Source organism: Dipodomys spectabilis, unplaced genomic scaffold (genome assembly GCF_019054845.1).
Source record: "Dipodomys spectabilis isolate Male_0828 unplaced genomic scaffold, ASM1905484v1 ptg000050l, whole genome shotgun sequence".
Classification (NCBI taxonomy): domain Eukaryota; kingdom Metazoa; phylum Chordata; class Mammalia; order Rodentia; family Heteromyidae; genus Dipodomys; species Dipodomys spectabilis.
In genome coordinates, this window is record NW_024870727.1 from 6,940,573 (window position 1) to 6,959,504 (window position 18,932).

General features: G+C 36.6%; 1 protein-coding gene across 4 annotated transcripts in view; it reads right to left on the minus strand.

The window, feature by feature from the left end:
- Positions 1 to 18,932, minus strand: part of Ect2 (epithelial cell transforming 2) — a 63,522-nt gene that overhangs the window by 15,550 nt on the left and 29,040 nt on the right. For all 4 annotated transcript variants that reach the window (XR_006147326.1, XM_042678911.1, XM_042678910.1 and 1 more), the window contains 7 exons: positions 17,461 to 17,571; positions 16,672 to 16,768; positions 13,644 to 13,725; positions 9,688 to 9,766; positions 9,150 to 9,269; positions 3,500 to 3,638; positions 1,967 to 2,121 (listed from right to left, as the gene is read on the minus strand). Coding sequence is in view for 3 of the 4 variants with exons in the window: in XM_042678911.1 (XP_042534845.1) it covers positions 1,967 to 2,121; positions 3,500 to 3,638; positions 9,150 to 9,269; positions 9,688 to 9,766; positions 13,644 to 13,725; positions 16,672 to 16,768; positions 17,461 to 17,571 (783 nt within the window). In the remaining variant the exon portion in view is untranslated. The remainder of the gene's footprint in view (positions 1 to 1,966; positions 2,122 to 3,499; positions 3,639 to 9,149; positions 9,270 to 9,687; positions 9,767 to 13,643; positions 13,726 to 16,671; positions 16,769 to 17,460; positions 17,572 to 18,932) is intronic.

Here is an 18,932-nt window from a genome sequence, read left to right on the forward strand (position 1 = left end):
CCTCTTCTATACATGTATACCAGTCACTGTGAGAAAACATTCCTCCTTAAAACGACTAGCTCTGGAAGCTTCTGGCACACTGTTCTCCATCATTTTTTTATTTTGCCAGCATATGCTTATGTTTTCTACCATTGCTTCCCTCTATGAACCTTTTTGTGGAACAAATAAAATTTTTAAAAACTAAAATTAAAACACACACACACACACACACACACACACACACACACACACACAAAACAGTAACAAGCCATGTGCTAGTAGCTCACACCTGTAATCCTAGCTTCTCAGGAGAGGCTGAGATCTGAGGGTCAATTTGAAGCCAGCCTGGGCAGGAAAGTCTTATTTCTAATTAACCACCAAAATGCTGGAAGTGGAACTGTGGCTCAACTAGTAGACCACCAGCCTTGGGTGAAAAAGCTACAGGACAGTGCCTAGAACCTCATTACTGCCCTCTCACACACCCAAAAAAATATTAGGAACTGACCAGAAAATAAACAGGGAAAACCAGGAAGTAAATTTTAAAATGGCTATTTTAAAGAAACTCCATTTTCAAGTAAACACAGAAAAATGATTATCTGAGACTCTTAACAGATGGAATTGAAAAATGAATTAACAAAATTAAAAACATAATAGAAGGCATCAATATCAGGATAGATCAAACAGAAAAAAAGAATTAGTAAGTTCAGAGACTTACTTGAAAATACAGGCAAAGAAGAACAAAAACAAAAACAAAAAAGAAGAGGAAGAAATCTTGCAGCAACTTAGGCATTAAAGGAGTAAATATCTGGATTACTGAGGTTCAGTGATTTAAGCATGCCAAAGGAATATAAAAGCTTAATTAAACAAACGACAACAGGTAACTTCCCAAAGCTAAAGGATACACACATATAGGTACAATAATACCTGCTGAGTAAACACAAGGCCCTGAGTTCAAACCCTTGTACTGTCAAATAGTAACATTAACAACCACCAACACTATATTAGTATACTAAGATAGGCAATATAGAAAAATGCAAAATGGGACATTAAAACTTAAAAGTGAAAGGAGGAAAGGAGAACAAATAGGATTCTCTAGTACTGTATTTTCTCTAGTTTGTGGGAGAGTTTGATATTGTGATTTGTTTCTTTTTTCTTTTTTTTTTTTTTTATGGTCAGTCATGGGGCTTGAACTCTGGGCTTCAGCTCAAGGTGAGCACTCTATCACTTGAGCCAGTATCACTTCCAGCATTCTCTGCTTATGTGGTGCTGAGGAATAGAAACCAGGGCCTCATGAATGCAAAGCAAGCACTCTACCACTGAGCCACCTTCCCAGCCCGTGATTTGTTTCTCAACTTTAGGATCTTATTGAGTTGGTATCCTTTCAAAATAGTTATGAGACTTAAAAAGTTAGTTGAGACTTTAAACATGTTTTAAGTCTCATGATAATCTCAAGCAACATTCAGTAACAGACACACAATTAAGAAAACACAGTAGACCAAGAAGCACTGTACTTATAACCTGACTTATAAAATTATTAACACCTCTGTACAACTATATCATCATCATCGATGACAAGTTAATACCTTAACAAGATTTAAAGAATGAGAAATAGGAACTACAACCAAATTAGAAAATGAGTTATAAAATGTTGTGTATCAATAATTACCTTAAATATAAATAAATTATCCAATTAAACGACAGTGACTAAATGCAAAATCACATGGTACATTACAAAAATCTCACTAAATAAGTTAGGAGTTAGCAAGCTAAGAGAATGTGCTCTGAGCCAAGGACTCAGTCTGTTCCACTGTGCCTGACCCTTACAAAATATTTTCCGAAACAATTTATGAAACTAGTTTTTCTGCATCAACACAAAGCTAAAACTCCTATAGTCATTTGGAAGTCATTGGAAATGTACAGATTTAGTCTGAATGCCTGCCCTAGAAGTTTACACTTTGATTTTAGCCCAGCTTTCCAAAGAACTTACAGCGTCTGCTTTACAAATGGTGTTGGCTACGTGTCGACATAGCATCTTCAGCCAGTTTTCCTTGGGAAGGTCATCTGACGTCATCTGGAAACTGAGTAGCACATTTGCCTGCTCTGTTGGTGGCCTCACAAGCAGGGCAAAAGCATTATGGCAATCTAAGGTTCCAAAACAAGCATAAATATTATTAATTCCTTGAAGACTTGTAAGTTTCTTTGTATCACCAAAACTCAATGAACTTATCTCTTTTCCACATTACCTGCCCCTTTTTTTTATAGTTAAAGAACCTCATTATATCAAGTTGAAACATTGAATTTATAATACTGTTTATAATGCAAAGAGCCAACAAGAGAACTTGAAAACATTAAACAGTATTTTCTATTATACTTAATATTTCTATAATGAAGTTTAAGCAAATAAGAAATGAAGTATCGCTGGGCACCAGAGGATCACAGTTGGAATCCAGCTCAGGCAGGAAAGACTGTGAGATTCATTACCAATTAACCACCAGAAAACTGGAAGTGGTGCTGTGGCTCAAAGTGGTAGAGTGCTAGCCTTGAGTGAAAGAGCTCAGGAACAGTGTCCAGGCCCTGAGTTCAAGCCCCACGACTGACAAAAAAAAAAAAAATGTATCATTTCTTAAAAACCTAGAATTTAAGTTTCAAATTAGAAGAGCATTACAAGAATAACAACCTAGGGGAGGGATGGGTAAGCATGTTTTAAGAGATGACACATAAACTGCTCTGTTAAATGGCAACCCCTTTGTAAATAACTGAAGATATTAATTAAAAAATAACAACCTATTGAAAAGTAGATTTAAAGAAATAAATACCTAAATATTAAAACTTACGAACTACTTTGGATCAAGTTGCTAAAAAGAGAACTTATTTTAACCAAACAGCTCTTTTCTAACTAAAATATTCCTAAATGGATTTAAATAACTGATTCATATAATCCTTGTAAACCCAAACTTTGATCATGAGTGAAAACAGCTTCATTAGATGCTATGAAATTTTTCTCTAAGAATTTTTCAAGTGGCTTATGTCTATAATCCTAGTTATGCAGGAAGCTGAGATCTGAGGATCAACATTAGAAGACAACCCAAGCAGGAATATTCATGAGACTCTTATTTCCAATTAACTACCAAAAAGCCAGAAGTGGGGCTATGGATCAAGAGGCTCGTTAGTCTTGAGCAAATAAGCTCAGGGACAGTGCCCAGGTACACAGGTACTAGACAGGTAATTTCTTTTGGGTTCTGAAAAAATAAAAAAAGATAACTAGAATACTACTTTAATACATGACCATTTCAAAGCTCTTTGACTCATAAGGGATACATATAGTGCATAGGTTGAGGTAGCATTTTCATTTGAAACAACAAAACTTTGTACCTCAAAGTGGAACTGAGATCAAATTATGAGACCATCTGCCTCACCAGATCGACAACTATACCTAAACATAACTTATCCATTCATAAACACACAAGTAAATATAAGCTTTCGGTCTTTAACCAATAACTTACCAGTGGGCATACCATACCTTCTGTTTCTCTTATGTCCAGCACCTTTTTAATCTGAGAAAGAGGCATTAGATGAATATGCTTAAGAGAAGCAGGAGGTCGAGTATGGCCAGGAGGACTTTTAAAAGTGCCAATAACTTTATGCCGTTTTCTTGCTATCTGATTATAGAAAATAAAAATGTTGTAATTGGTAATACGAAGAAAAATTAGACCAAGCATTTAAAAATAAGTAACACTAATTACAAACACTGATCTAGAACTAATTTAGCACAGTTCCACTGTGGCAAAACCATGGCTGTAACTGTGTAGCAGAAATGCACATGGACGGGAATGTGCCAAAAATGTCTTAAGCCAGGGGCTGGTGACTCTTCCTTGTAATAATAACACTTAGGAAGCTGAGATCTGAGGATTGCAGTTAGAAACCAGCCTGAGCACAAAAATCCAAGAGTCTTAGTCTTCAATTAACCACCCAAAAGCTCGAAGTGAAACTGTAGCTCATGTCATAGAGTATCAGCTTTGAGAAAAAGAACTCAGGGACAGTGCCCAGACCACAAGTTCAAGCACCAGTAACAAAAAAAAAAAAGCTCCAGAGGTATGAAAGAGCTAGAAAGCAAGAGACTCAAAGTATGAAGGAGCTTTAAATAAAAAGCTTGCTCTTGGATCTCTGCCGAGTTCAAAACCAGAAATTTCAATTTAAGAGCAGAATTTTCAACATTTCAGATACTGTACACTGATTAAATAGCAGAGGAAATAATATAAAAAGTTCTTGCACTTACTATTTCATTCTACTAACCAAAGGAAGCATTAAAAAAGTAATTAAAAAATACATTAAACTGATGCTACAAGTTACAAATGCAATGTAATGTTTTAGGCTCTATCTTTCCCTTAACTGAATACACGTGTAAAAGAGACAGGTAAGGATACACTGGAAACTGAGCAAACTCAGAAAGGATCTTGTAATTTAGGAGATACCAAGATTTTGTGAATTTTATAAGATGTTCACACTTTCTCTCTTTTCACCTTCATAAAGTCCAAGTCTGTTTGCCTTTTTATTATTTTTTTGGGGGGGGGAGGGTCCGGTCATGGGCCCTGAACTCTGGGCCTGGGAGCTGTCCCTCAGCTCTTCAGCTCAAGGCTAGCGCTCTACCACTTGAGCCACAGAGCCACTTCCGGCTTTTTTCTTTTTGCTTATGTGGTGCTGAGGAATTGAACCCAGAGCCTCAGGCATGCAAGTGCTCCCACTGAGCCACCTTCCCAGTCCTGTTTGCCTTTTTAAAACATTACTTCCTACTGGGCACCAGTGGCTCAATTCTATAATCCTAGCTCCTCAGGAGGCTGAGATCTGAGAACTGAGATTTAGAGCCAAGGCAGACAAATCTGAGACTCTTATCTCCAATTAACCTGCAAAAAGCTGGAAGCACAAGTGTGGCTCACTCGGTAGAAAAAGCAGAGCAAAACTTGAGGCCCTAAGTACAGAAAAAAAGAAAGAAAAGATATAGGAAGAAATATATCCTTAATCCAAAATTAGCTTATTTTCTCAAATAATTTATTTTTTTAATTTTCTTTTTTTGTTTATGTGGTACTGAGGAATCAAACCCAGTGCTTCATGTATGCTAGGTGACTACTCAACCACTAAGCCACATTCCTAGAACCCAAAATTAGTTTAGTTTCAGTAAAACATCACTTGTCATATTAAAAAGAAAGCAGACTATAAAATGTCTATAAGTTTTCATCATGTTAAGAAAGTACCATGCTTCTCATTCCAACTTGCCAGAGTTTTACTTTTCTTAAAGAGATTAGACAATAAGAATTTACATAGCATTACAAACTTTGAAGTCCAAATTTATGTTAAGAAAAGGCCAGGGCTGGCTGGGAAGGTGGCTCAGTGGTAGAGCGCTTGCTTTGCATGCATGAGGCCCTGGGTTCGATTCCTCAGCAACACGTAAGCAAAAAGAAAAAAGCCGGAAGTGGCACTGTGGCTCAAGTGGTAGAGCGCTAGCCTTGAGCTGAAGAGCTGAGGGACAGCGCCCAGGCCCAGAGTTCAGGCCCCACGACTGGCAAAAAAAAAAGAGAGAGAGAGAATAGGCCAGTTCCTCTTAAACAATTCTGAGACAAAAAAGCTATAAGGGAATAGAGCAAAAAGTCACTAAATTTACTAGGTAAAAGAAATGGGGGCCAGCACTTGGAGCCAATAAGTGGTGGCTAATGGTGTGAATTAAAGTAGAAGGAAGCCAATGAGCCAGCTACAGGAGATATTGAGGCTATAAAAAAAAAAAATTAAAATATGTTACTGCTACACCAGGAATAAAGGACAAGACACTAAAGGGGTTGTTGCCATTGCCCAAGGATGAATGGAACCAGTAGACCTGGGAATAAAGGGATAAAACACTAATAGAACAGAGCCAGCAGACCTAGACATTTGAACAGGAAAAAATTTACAAAGCCTCAGGAAGTAAACAAATAGAAGAATAAAGACTATACACAAAAAAAGAAGATTAAAAATAAAGACTATACACAGTTAAACCCCTATGATAACTTAAAGTCAGATAAAAGAATGATTGAAATTGACTCCTTTGTCTAGCACTTATTTTCAAAAGTAGGAAGGAAAGACTAAAGTCCTTACTATGGGGACACAGTTTAAAATTAACTGGCACATATATTTTTTATGATCATTTATATAATGGTAATATTTTTAATTACTGTTTCTTGTTTTGGTCTTGGGGCTTAAACTCTGGGCCTGGGCTCTGTCCTTGAGCTTCATTTTGTTCAGGCTGGCATGCTACCACTTTGAGTCACAGCACCACACTCCAGCTTTTTATGAGTAGCTTATTGGAGCTAAGAGTCTCACAGACTTTTGTGCCTAGACTGGCTCCAAACTGCGATCCTCAGATCTCAGCTTTCTGAGTAGCTGGATTATGGGTATGAGCCACCATACCTACTGGGGACTACTTTTTGTACTTAAAAAAATACTATTGACCAAGTGGAAATATCATATTTCATTAACTTTATAACTAGAAAACTGAATCGTGAATACAAGTAATGCTGTGGTGAGATTATATTTCACTGCAACTATTCTGTCCAAGCATGCCTTGGTCTCTAAGATTCCCTTGTTTTATAATTAAATAATAATGTTCATGATATAAATAGGACAGTACTTCGAGAAAAGCAAAGTAGAAAAGGATAAAAGGAAGAGTGTCAACTTTAAAGAAAATGGAAAAGCATAATCATTTTGATGACAACAAAAGGAAGCTATCTAGTGTAACAGAAATATCAAATAACTCTTCTCCTTAATGTCTATTTCATCAAAATCAACTTTTTTCTGAGATAAAGAAAAGCATTTTTCATCCCTCTAGCCTGTTTAAAAACGTGCACTGAAAAGTTTTGCAAATGTACATAAACATAACCCAATTACTATTTGTCAGATATTGAGAATAGATGAACATTTTATTTGTTTTTGTGCCCATCCCGGGGCTTGAATTCTGGGCCTCCATGCTGTTCCTGAGCTTTTTTGTTCAACAATAGTGCTCTACTAGAATCAATTCCAAATGGATCAAAGACCTCAAGGTAAAAGCAGATATCCTGAAAACATTACAGAAAGGAATAGGAGAAACTCTAGGGCTCCTTGGTACCAGTAGAAATTTTCTTAATAAAGACCCAGAAACACAATAAATCAAAGAAAGGTTGGACAAATGGTATTGCATTGAACTGCAGAGCTTCTGCACAGAAAAGGACATAGCTAGCAAGATAAATAGAAAGCCCACAGATTGGAAGATCTTCACTAGCTATACAAAAACAAGAGCCTCAGATCCACAATATACTTAGAGCTCAAAAAATCAAATCCCCCAAAAACAAGTCCTTTCAGAAACAACCACCCCAAAGTGGGCTAAAGACTTAGAGTGACTTCTCTGAAGAGGAAATAAGAATGGCCAATATATGATAAATGAAGAAATGCTAAACATCTCTAGCCATAAAAGAAATGCAAATCAAAACACTGAGACTCTACTCCAGTAAGAATGGCCATTATCAAGAAATCTAATGACAACATATGCTGGCAGAGATGTGGCCAAAAGGGAATGCTACTATACTGTTGGTGGATGTGTAAACTTGTTTAACCATCTGGAAAGCAGAATGGAGGTTACTCAAAAGACTAAACATAGAGCTCCCCTATGACCCAGCAATCCCATTCCTGGGCATTTACCCAAATGTTTACAAACAAGACCATACTAAAGCTACCAGCACAACCATGTTCATTGCAGCATTATTTACCATAGCTAAGATATAGAACCAACCCAGATGCCTCTCAGTAGATGAATGGATCAAGGTGTGGTATATATACACAATGGAGTTCTATGCTTCCATCAGAAAGAATGACATTGCTACTCCATTTGTAAAGCAATGGAAAGACTTGGAAAAAATTATATTAAGTGAAGCAAGCCAGGCCCAAAGAAATGTAGGTTGCATGGTTTCCTTCATTTGTAATAACTAGAATATGTCTATGATATTCCTAGCAGGGGATCACAATAGCCCAATCGCTAAGTGCATAGGACCATATATAATGAAGCATACCAAGATGAACTTCAAGAATTGGAAACAAAAGATTATTATGTCTTGTATACAGTTATTTCTTTTTTTGTTGTTTTAGTTTTCTATATCCTTTGGCTTGTATATAAGTTTATCTGATCCATGGAAGAGAAAGGGAATCACAGAAACATCAGGGCAAAGGATATGAACTAATGCAATGATGATATTCACTAGACACTATGTTGGAAATGAACTTTACAAATTGGGGGGAAGGAAGTGTGGAGTGGTTAATGGGAGAAAATGAGGGAGGGGGTAACAGTTTAAAAAAAAATGTACTCATTACTTATGTAAGGTAATAATACTCATAAATAAATTTACAAATATAAGTTTATAAATATTTTATATATATATTTATTTTTAAAAATAGTGCTCTACCAATTAAGCCCCAGTTTATTTCTGGCTATTTGGTGGTTAATTGGAATTAAGTCTCATGAACTTTCCTGCTCAGGCTGGCTTCAAACCACAACTCTCAGATCTCAACCTCCTGAGTAGCTAGGATTATAGGCATGAGTGGCTTAATGCCTGACTTAGATGAAAGTTTTAGAATGATTACATCTAATCTCATATACTGATCACAATACATTCTGCTAATTTAGAGAAGAATCCAGAGTAAATAAGAAATCTGTAGCATTAAATTATCAAGTTTCTCTCTTCCCAACAAAATACTGGCTTAATCTTTGCTAGAAAAACTGCTCAGATTTCAGAAAGAACCCATAAAATAAGCAGGTTCCAAAATTCATAGCTTAGGCATTTATTTGTTTATAAACAAGTTATATTTTCATCTTGACTTAAATTTCAAGTTTTGGAAAATTAATCATACTTCTTAATTTGTATATGTTTGTTTTTTGTCAATTTACTGCAGTGCTAGAATCAAACCTACAGCTTTGCATATGCTAGGCACGAGATCTACCACAGAGTTAGTCTTAGCCCTCATACTTCTTAATAGTAGATCTTCTAAAAGCACTGTAAAAGAATATTAGTCTACTTCAAGCATCTATATTACACTTCAATCAAAGCTTGCTTGGTTGAAATATTCAGGAAAGTCACAGAGAACAGCTCTGTTATTATATATATCAAGTACAATCCTACCTCCAGGCAGTCATTGAAGAGGAAGAGAGTTACTTGTTCACCTCTGTCACAGGGGTACTCGCCTAGAGAAATTGTTTCAACTCGCTGCACTAAGCTTCGGTGAGAAGATAAAAGATTAGCCTGTAGAGATTGAAAACATTAATAAAAGAAATCAGATCATTTGGTACCAGAAATTTTTAAGAAGTTATCATTTAAAACAAAGCAGTGCCGAAACTGCTTATTTAAAAACTATAGAAAGAGATAGGCACTAGTGGCTCACGCCTGTAATCCCAGATACTCAGAAGGGCTTAGATTTTAGGATTGTAGTCAGAAGCCAAGCTGGCCAGTAAAGTTCTTAGGTTCTTTTTTCTACTTAACTACTATAAAACTGAAGTGGAGCTATGGCTCAAGAGGTAGAGCGACAATCTTAAAAAAGTTCAAGGAAAGCACCCAAGCACCAAGTTCAAGCTCCAGAAAACAGACAGACAGACAGACAGACACAGACACACACACACACACACACACTACAAGAAATAAACAATAATCAAAAAATTCTTACTGGGCATCCATCTACTTCATACACTACATCAAAAATTTGCTTTTGTGCTTCTGTTTTTCTCTTATCCTCATTGATATGCCTGAAAAAAATAATGGGTTACTTTCTAAAACATCTTTAAATACAGAATGGTACAAATACATCTCTTGTCACAAAAAAACCCCAAATGTTCTTTCATATGAATCTAATTTTGGTGAATGAATCAGATTTTTAAAAACCTATCTTAAAGTATCCTACTACATCAAACAATATGCCATACAATTTTTTTTAGTAAATTATGTCTTACACCCTACTCCATTTTTTATCACCATACATTTTCTAAACACATTAAGCCGGTACAAAACTTCCATGTTAACAAATAAAATGTCAAAGTTCTAAATGTAAGTTTAATCAAGGCTTATGTAAGTCATTCCCAAGTCATATGCTAATCACTTCATTGAAGCAAAAACTAAGACTATTGCTACCAGACAAATGTAATAAGATGGTGTGCATTTATCCATCTGCCTGAAACAACAATGAAGCCAATCAAAACAAAGAAACCTGATTTGATATCAGGGAACTGAGAATGTAATGATTGTACAAAAGCCTTGTCAGTGATCTTAACTCATTAAACATCAGAGTGCTCACACTGGTGACAAACCTTGTCAGTGTAAGGGAAAGCATTTGCTCATGGCTCACAATTAACACACCAGAAAATTCACAGTGGGGAGAAACTGCATGAGTGTAAGGAATGTATAAACCTCACTATTTTGTGGTGCAATACTAAAAAAGTGAGAAATATGGGAAAGCCTACACCAATTCAGAGTGTTAGGAAATCTTACAAAATGTAAGCAATGTGGGAAGACTTTTTTTTTGTGTGGGGGAGGGGGTTGTATCTTGTTCAACATGAGAAATTTCATGATAGAAAGCTCTAAATTTTAGAAATGCAAAAATCTTTTTAAATGGCTCAATCTTTAATTGACTTCAGAAATTTACATTAGTGAGAGGAACTATATGCAAGGAATGAGGAATATCCTGCTATGTGTGGTACAGAACTTAATTAACAATGGAAAATTCAAACTAGAGACTGTATGAATATGGAGAATGTACACTGAGAGTAATTATCTGCCAACTAAAATTACTGTACCCAGCAAAGTTGTCTTTTAAATCTGATGGAAAAATAAAGACCTATGTATATTAGGATTCCACGGCACAACATGCAAGAATGGCTGTCACCAAAACATCAAACAAATACTGCTAAGAATGGGATAGAGAATTATGCACTATTGGTTAGAATGTTATTTAGTCTGGTCACTAAGGAAATCAGTATGGAAGTTCCTCAAAAATCTAAAATTAGAAGTACCATACGATCCTACATGCTACATTCTATTTAATTATATATCCAAAGAAATCCAAGCCAACATGTTTACTGCAGCAATACTCTCAATAGCCAAGAAACATAAATCAGTCTAGGCACCTGCCAAAGCATGAACTGATGCATCGAATATTGTATATAAACTTAATGGAATATTATTTCACCATAAAGAATTAAATCACGCTTTTATTAAGAGGAAAATAAATGGACCTGCAGAGAATCATGTAAAGCAAGCCAGACAAAAGACAATCATGTCTGCAATTGTAGCTATTTAGGAGGCTGAGACCTGAGAACTGCAGTTCAAAACCAGCCTAGGCAAGACAGTCCATGAGACTCTTTATCTCCAATTAACCACCAACAAGCCGAAAGTGGAGCTGTGTCTCAAGTGGTAGAGCACTAGCCTTAAGCAAAAGATGCTTGGGCACAGCACCGACGCCCTGAGTTCAAGCTCTAATAATAATAATGATGATGATGATGATGATGATAATAATAATATGAAAAGATGAACTGGGTGACATTAAGAAGCACTAAACTCATAACCTACTTACATAATTGTAACCTCTTTGCACCACTACTTGATAATAAAAAACTAATAAATATACTTAAAAATCTTAAAATCTTAAGTTAAAAAGGTACTAAAAGAGAAAGCAAACCACAAGCCATGGGACTGTAACTGCAAATCCCATATATGACAAAAGGTTTTTTGTAGCTTTTTTTTTTTCCAGGGCTGAGGACCGAACCCAGGGCCTTGCGCGTGCCGGGCGGGCACCCTTCCGCTGGGCTAAACCCCCAGCCCCTGACAAAAGGTTTTTTAACTAGAAGATGTTCCATAAAGAACTCTCAAAATTTAATTATAATAACTGAGATGTGGCTTTGTAGTAGAGTGATTGTCTAGCATGTGCAAGGTCTGGAATCTGATCTTACTACCACAAAAAAACCAGTAAAATACAAAAATAAAATCTAGATGGGAAGGCACTGCACATCTGACAGAAATGACCAAAGTGAATGTTGACACTGGGTCTCGGAACTCACCAAACAATCTTAGTGGAAAAAGAAAATAGAAATTTTAAACTGGGCATCAGTAGCTTATGCCTATAATCCTAGCTACTCAGAAGGCTGAGATCTGAGGATCACAGTTCAAAGACAGCCCAGGCAGGCAAGTCTGTGAGACTCTATGTCCAATAAACTACATAGAAAAAGCTGGAAGTGGGGCTGTGGCTCAAGTGGTAGAATACTAGCCTTGAGGAAAGAGCTCAGAGAAAGCACCCATGCCTCAGAGTTCAAGTTCCAGGACTGATTTTTTTTTTTTTTAATTTGGCAGTTTATTAAAGAGTTGTCCAGGGCTGGGAAGGTAGCTCAGTGGTAGAGCGCTTGCCTTGCATGCCTGAGGCCCTCGGTTCGATTCCTCAGCACCACATAAGCAAAAAGAAAAAAGCCGGAAGTGGCGCTGTGGCTCAAGTGGTAGAGCGCTAGCCTTGAGCTGAAGAGCTGAGGGACAGTGCCCAGGCCCAGAGTTCAGGCCCTACGACCGGACCCCCCCCCCCCCCAAAAAAAAGAGTTGTCCATTCATTATTCTAACCTCATCAACCTTACCAGTAATTTAGCCAAGAGAAACAAAAGCACAATTTCAAAGATTTGTTTACAAATCCTCATAGCAATTTTCTTTATAATAGCCAGAAACTAAAAGTAATCAAAAAATAATTATGCTGGGGGGGTGTGGTTGGGGGATATGAGAACAAGACAAAAGAATATAACATTAGACTCAATTTAGATATAACCCTTAAAAATGTACATCACAGTGACAGAACAACAGTTGTCTTGGGATAGGTGGGACAGGAAGAGACAGAAAAAGGGATTACCAAGGAGCAAATTTTCTCCTCAGTGGGGAAAGAAAGTGTCCCTTACATTGTTGTGGTCAAGGTTTCAGGGGAGTATCACATATGTATCACAAAATTAGCAAATTATATTTTAATTATGTACTCACCCTAAGTAGAAAAATAGGCATATTAAAGTCACTAAAAACTTGTATCTATATCAATTTAATATCTGTAAAGTAAGCTGGATACGACAGTACATCTTTATAATCTTTGTACTAAAGAGACTGCTAGAGAGTGCTGGGGCAAGAAGATCTCATGTTTGGAGCCAGCCTGATCTATAGGGCAAGACTGTCTCAAATTTTAAAAATAAATATTTGGTTACATAAGCTATGGATATTTATGTTGTGCAAATTAAATTTTTTGTTTACTTCAATGGCAATTATTGAATTGGTGTTGTCATTATTTCCTTTATCTAAGAGGCTATGGTTGTTTCAACCAGCTATGATAAGCACTTAATCCCTAAACTCAAAAACCTCAAGAATTCTTATTTGACCAAATTCTATATGCCTTACAAACAAGTCAACATTACAATTCAATACTATAATTAGCTCTTGAATTCAACATTTACTAAAAATATATTATGAGCAAGACACATAAAAGCTAAAGATATTAAGAAGTAAATATGAATGTAAATGTAAACATACTAAAGTAACTTAGATATCCTTTGTAATTTGTCAATTTAATTTTAAATCTAAGGAATTAATAAGGAATTGAAACAATGTACTTACGTCATTACTTCTTTTAGTGATCCAATAGCTTTTTCTAATGTGCTTTTGTCAGGATTTTCATCAGCTGTATGCTTCTTAAGATCTGTAATAATAAATAATTTTTCCATGATTAAAAACAAACTTAAGCTGGGTATGATGGCGCATGCCTATACCCCTAGCTACTATTCAGGAGGCAACAACTAGAGAATCTTAAGTTCAAGGCCAGAAAAAAAAAGAGAACAAAACCTGCCTCAAAATCAAAAAGGGCTATGGGTATAGTTTGAAGTGCTAGAGTGCTCACCTGGCATGTACAAGGTCCAGTTCAATCCTTAATATTTTAAAAACAAAAAAGGAAATCAGGGCTGGGAAGGTGGCTCAGTGGTAGAGCACTTGCCTTGCATGCCTGAGGCTCTGGGTTCGATTCCTCAGCACCACATAAGCAAAAAGAAAAAAAAGCCGGAAGTGGCACTGTGGCTCAAGTGGTAGAGCGCTAGCCCTGAGCTGAAGAGCTGAGGGACAGCGCCCAGGCCCAGAGTTCAGGCCCCACAACCGGACCCCCCAAAAAAAGAAAAAAAAAAGGAAATCAGTAGCTTCCCATCTAAGGCTATCAATCTTAATATATTTTATTTTTAAAGATCCTATCTAATTTTTAGTTGAAAAAATGTTTAGCTGTGGAGCCAGTGGCTCATACCTGTAATCCTAGCTACTCAGGAGGCTGAGATGTGAGGATCATGGTTCAAAGTCAGCCCAGGCAGGAAAGTCTGGGCAGGAAAGTCCATGAGACTCTTATCTCCAATAAACCACTCAGAAAACCAGAAGTGGCTCTGTGGCTTAAGTGCTAGCCTTGAGCTGAAGAGCTGAGGGACAGTGCCCAAGCCCAGAGTTCAAGCTCCACAACTGACAAAAAGAAAAAAGAGAAAGAAAAAATGTTTAGCCAGGCATGATGACACAAGGTCACAGGTCTTCCATTTGAAGCCAACCTGGGCTCAAACAACCAAGACTCAAAATGAAACCAGTGGTACAGTGTTTGCTAAACCTCAACACACACACACACACACACACACACACACACACACACACACACACACACACACACACACACACACACACGCACGCACGCACGCACACTTAAAAGCTCTTTTATACATCCATCCTTTTAAAATTAACTATTGCCTCAAGTTCCTTCTAGTAAAACTTGGAGACTCCTCACTTCCTCCATTGTACTGAAAGATCCTCACACACAATGCTCAATTATGACGTAAATCATTATATATTTTGCATTTCACATTGATCCACATGTCTCAGTTACAAAGAGCATTTGGTGTCCTGAAGGGCCAAATTTTTTTCTCTAAGAAGCTCATACTAAATGTTATTATTAAATATGTTACTATGTTTCTTATACCATACTTGACACATATTAACAAACTATATTCAATCTAGTACCATGTGAAAAGCTCAGGATAATCATTTGATGGAATTCTATGCAATAAAAGTACTAGCTGAAACAACAGTGAAGACATACCCTGATTTTAAATAATCCTTAAAATCAGTAAAGCAAGATGTAGGGAAATCATTTTATAAGCCACTAATACTCAATTAACATAAACTAAAAAAGTGCCAATTTTAGAGTTTGTAGACAGTTCTTAACCAAAATATTTTACAGAAAAAATAAACACAAATTTAGCTTGTTATCTGCTCCATATACTACTTTAAGTTTATAGAGATCAAATTCTCTTATTTTTTGTACCTGGTCCAACTCTACCATCTAGCCTGGCCCCAAACTTGCAACCCTCCTGAGGGTAAGGATTACAGATGTGCACCATATCTGGCTCAAAATTCTTAACTGCAGACTTTCTTACTCTTTATAAATTAGCTTTTAGCTGGCCATTGATGGCTCACATCGGTAATCCTAGCTACTTAGAAGGCTAAGATTTGAGGATTAGTGTTCAAAGCCAGTCCAGGCAGCAAATTCCAAGAGATTCATATTTCCAATTAAACAACAAAAAGTCAGAAGTGGAGCTGTGGCTCTAGTGGAAAGCACTTGTCCTAAATGAAAGTGCTAAGGGAAGCATCTATACTGTTCAAGCCCCAGTACCAGCACATAAATAAATAAGTAAAGTTTTAAAGTATCTATCTTAGTACTACTATAGTAAAGCAAAGTATAAAGGAATATATGTATACTTTTCTTAAGCCAGAGCCAAAATTTATTCATAAAAACTGAGCTATATATAAAACTTACTACTGAGATTTGTAGTTTTATGTTCTTAAAAAGATAGATACTACAGGTTTCAACTGTATATTGAACAGTCTAAAATTAAAAGTAAAGTCTAAAATACACAGAAAGATCTAAAAACCTGGGACACATGAAATCATCTGTGAATTCTGTGCTATGTGAATATAAACTGATTATTAGTCTCATATCATCATAAGACTTTCTTTAAAAAATAGACAAAAGGATGCAAGTCAACACAGCTGACACCAGAAGGGGTTACCTTCAGGCAAGATTGTATTTTTATAGCAAGGATGACTACTTTTTACTTGTTTTTTTTTTATTCCTGGTCAGTCATGGGGCTTGAACCCTGGGCCTGGGCGCTGTCCCTCAACTCTTCAGCTCAAGAGAAGCACTCTATCACTTGAGCCACAGTGACACTTCCCATTTTCTGGTGATTAATTGGAGATAAGAGTCTCACGGACTTTCCTGCCCAGGCTGGCTTTGAACTATGATCCTCAGATCTCGGCCTCCTGAGTAGGTAGGATTACAGGCATTAGCCACTGGTACCTGGCTAGGATGACTACTTGTTAAGACAATTTACAATGATGTTTTCTAGGTAAAAGATAAATTTAAGTGCTAAAAACCTAAGAATCTCTGAAAAATAGAAGAATTTCAGCGATAAAACTGAGATGGAGACAAGGATGACTTACTGGTAGAGGCCTTCAGTTCAAATTCTAGTACCAACCAAAGAGAGAGGGCAAGCCAGAAAGAGCCAGAGAGACAAAGAACTATTCCAAAGAAATATCTAAAGTAATCTCCAACAGATCAGACAAGTACCATTTAAAAGTAATGCCACACTGGGTAACCTCTGCACTGGTCGGATGAGAAGTTCAACAAGGCTTTGCCGTCCACATTCTGGTTTAGCTTGGTTTATCTGAAAGAAATGTATTCCAAAAAACTTTTAAGTTTTTTTTAAGTCTCATGTAAACATTAACTTACACGTTTTAAATTACATTTTATCATTTGGGTCCTTGACAGGAACTAAAAAGAGACCTGGTAAATGAGCAGTACTTTCAGTTTTAAGCAAAGCACTGTGATGGAATCGTCTCCCAGGACTGAAATGACTCTTAGCCAACAAAGATCAACATCTCACAGAGAAAGTGTGCTTCTCTACACACCCCTAGGTATCCTGTCTTAAGTTTCATTTAAATCTAATTATTCAAAAGGAAAACATTAACTATGCTGACACCATAAGATAAACTAAAACAACGATGGAAAATTTTTTTTAAAAATCCTACTGGGAAATCTGTGTTTGAAGAGTTAAAAGTACATATAACTATTTTCCCTTTTCTAAATAAGCACTTACATTCAATATGGTCATTCATTCACCTGTCTGTTGACCTCTGCTACTTAACATATCTTTTAAACATCACTGTTACCAATAGGTCTGACCACACTTAACAGATAAACTTTACTCATTTCAATTTCTTTATTTCTTATTATTGTAATGTATTCCTTCAGCGATGATCCTCAGATTTTCACTTGAAAGAACATTAGTAGAGCACCTGCCTAACCACAAGGACCTGAGTTCAAACCCCATTTCTGCCCCCCAAAAATGTACATTACCTTCAGAAAAGCATGAAATCGGGGCTTCTGTTTTTCACATTTAATAATTGTTTCCTTGCTCATTTCAAAGAAGTTTACAAAAGGAGGGTAGGTTTTTACCAAATCTTTGGACTAGGAATAAGAAAGGGAAAATAACCATTAATTTCTTAGGCATGCCACCCTTGTACAATGAAACTTAGTCAGTCAGCAGTCACAATCTGATACATTATATGCAAAAGGAAACTCTAAGTTTCACAAGGCAAATGTATAAACTTATCCTATAAGCATCTCAGTAAGAAGATGCCAAGCAGCCTGTAGTCCTAGCTACTCAGAGGATGATATTTCAAAGATTTCTATTAAAAGCCAGCCCAGGCAGAAAAATTCCTAAGCCTCCATCTCTAAATAACCAGTAAAAAGCAAGGTTGGAGGTATGGCTCTAATGGGAAAGCACCAGCCAAGCAAGCTTGAGGTTGAGTTCAAACTTCAGTACTATCCAAAAAAACCACAAAAAACAAAATTACTGAACAAAGTGTATCAATTAGTACACACAGCATAAAACTTAAAAACTAAATAAAAACCCAGAAAGATCAAAGGTATTAAAGTGTACCATGTATCAATATAAACATGACAAGAAAATTTGAAAACATCCATAAGTAAGAAATATATTAATTACATTAGAGCTGATTCACACAGAAAATTTTAATTAACAATGATAACCACTATTAAGAAAACAATTCTATTATCGAAAAATCCAAGCAGAACAAGAAAATGTCTTGGCTAATCTTAGGACATTAAGAGTCATCAGAACAATTTCTGGAAATAATTCTGACATTTGGAATTCTCAACAAACCAGAAAAAAAAACATCTAAGACACAACAAGGAACGAAAATCAGGGCATGACCTCCAAAAACGGAAGTATTATGTTCCTGGTAGACAAGACTTTGAACTTTGCAAGTCCTATTCAAAGAGATTACAAAATTTATACAGTAAAGCCTGTTCATAGAACCTCATCATAATGAGTGCTTTGAATGTTTTATGTACTTACGCTAGGTATTTCTTGTTTTATTGGGTTTTTTTCTTTCAGTCATGGGGCTTGAACTCAGGGCCTGGGCACTGATCCTGAGATTTTTTTGCTCAAGACTAGTGCCCTACCACTTAAAGCCACAAAGCTAAATTCCAGTTTTCTGATGATTAATTAGAAATAAGAGTCTCACAGACTTTCCTGCCTGGGGTGGCTTGGAACCTCAATCCTCAGATCTCAGCCTCCTGAGTAGCTGAGTGAGCCACCGACACCCCACTATGATTTCTTTCTGTTTTTATTTTGGTTTTCTGAGACAGTCTCAATATGTAGCCAAGGCTGGCCTTGAACCTCTTGATCCTTCTGCCCTGCTCTCACAAGTGCTTAGACTGGCATGCAGCACCACATGCAGCATTTGTTTTTAAAGGACACCGGCCCTCATGCTCTGGACTGTACCCAGGGCCTCATGCATGCT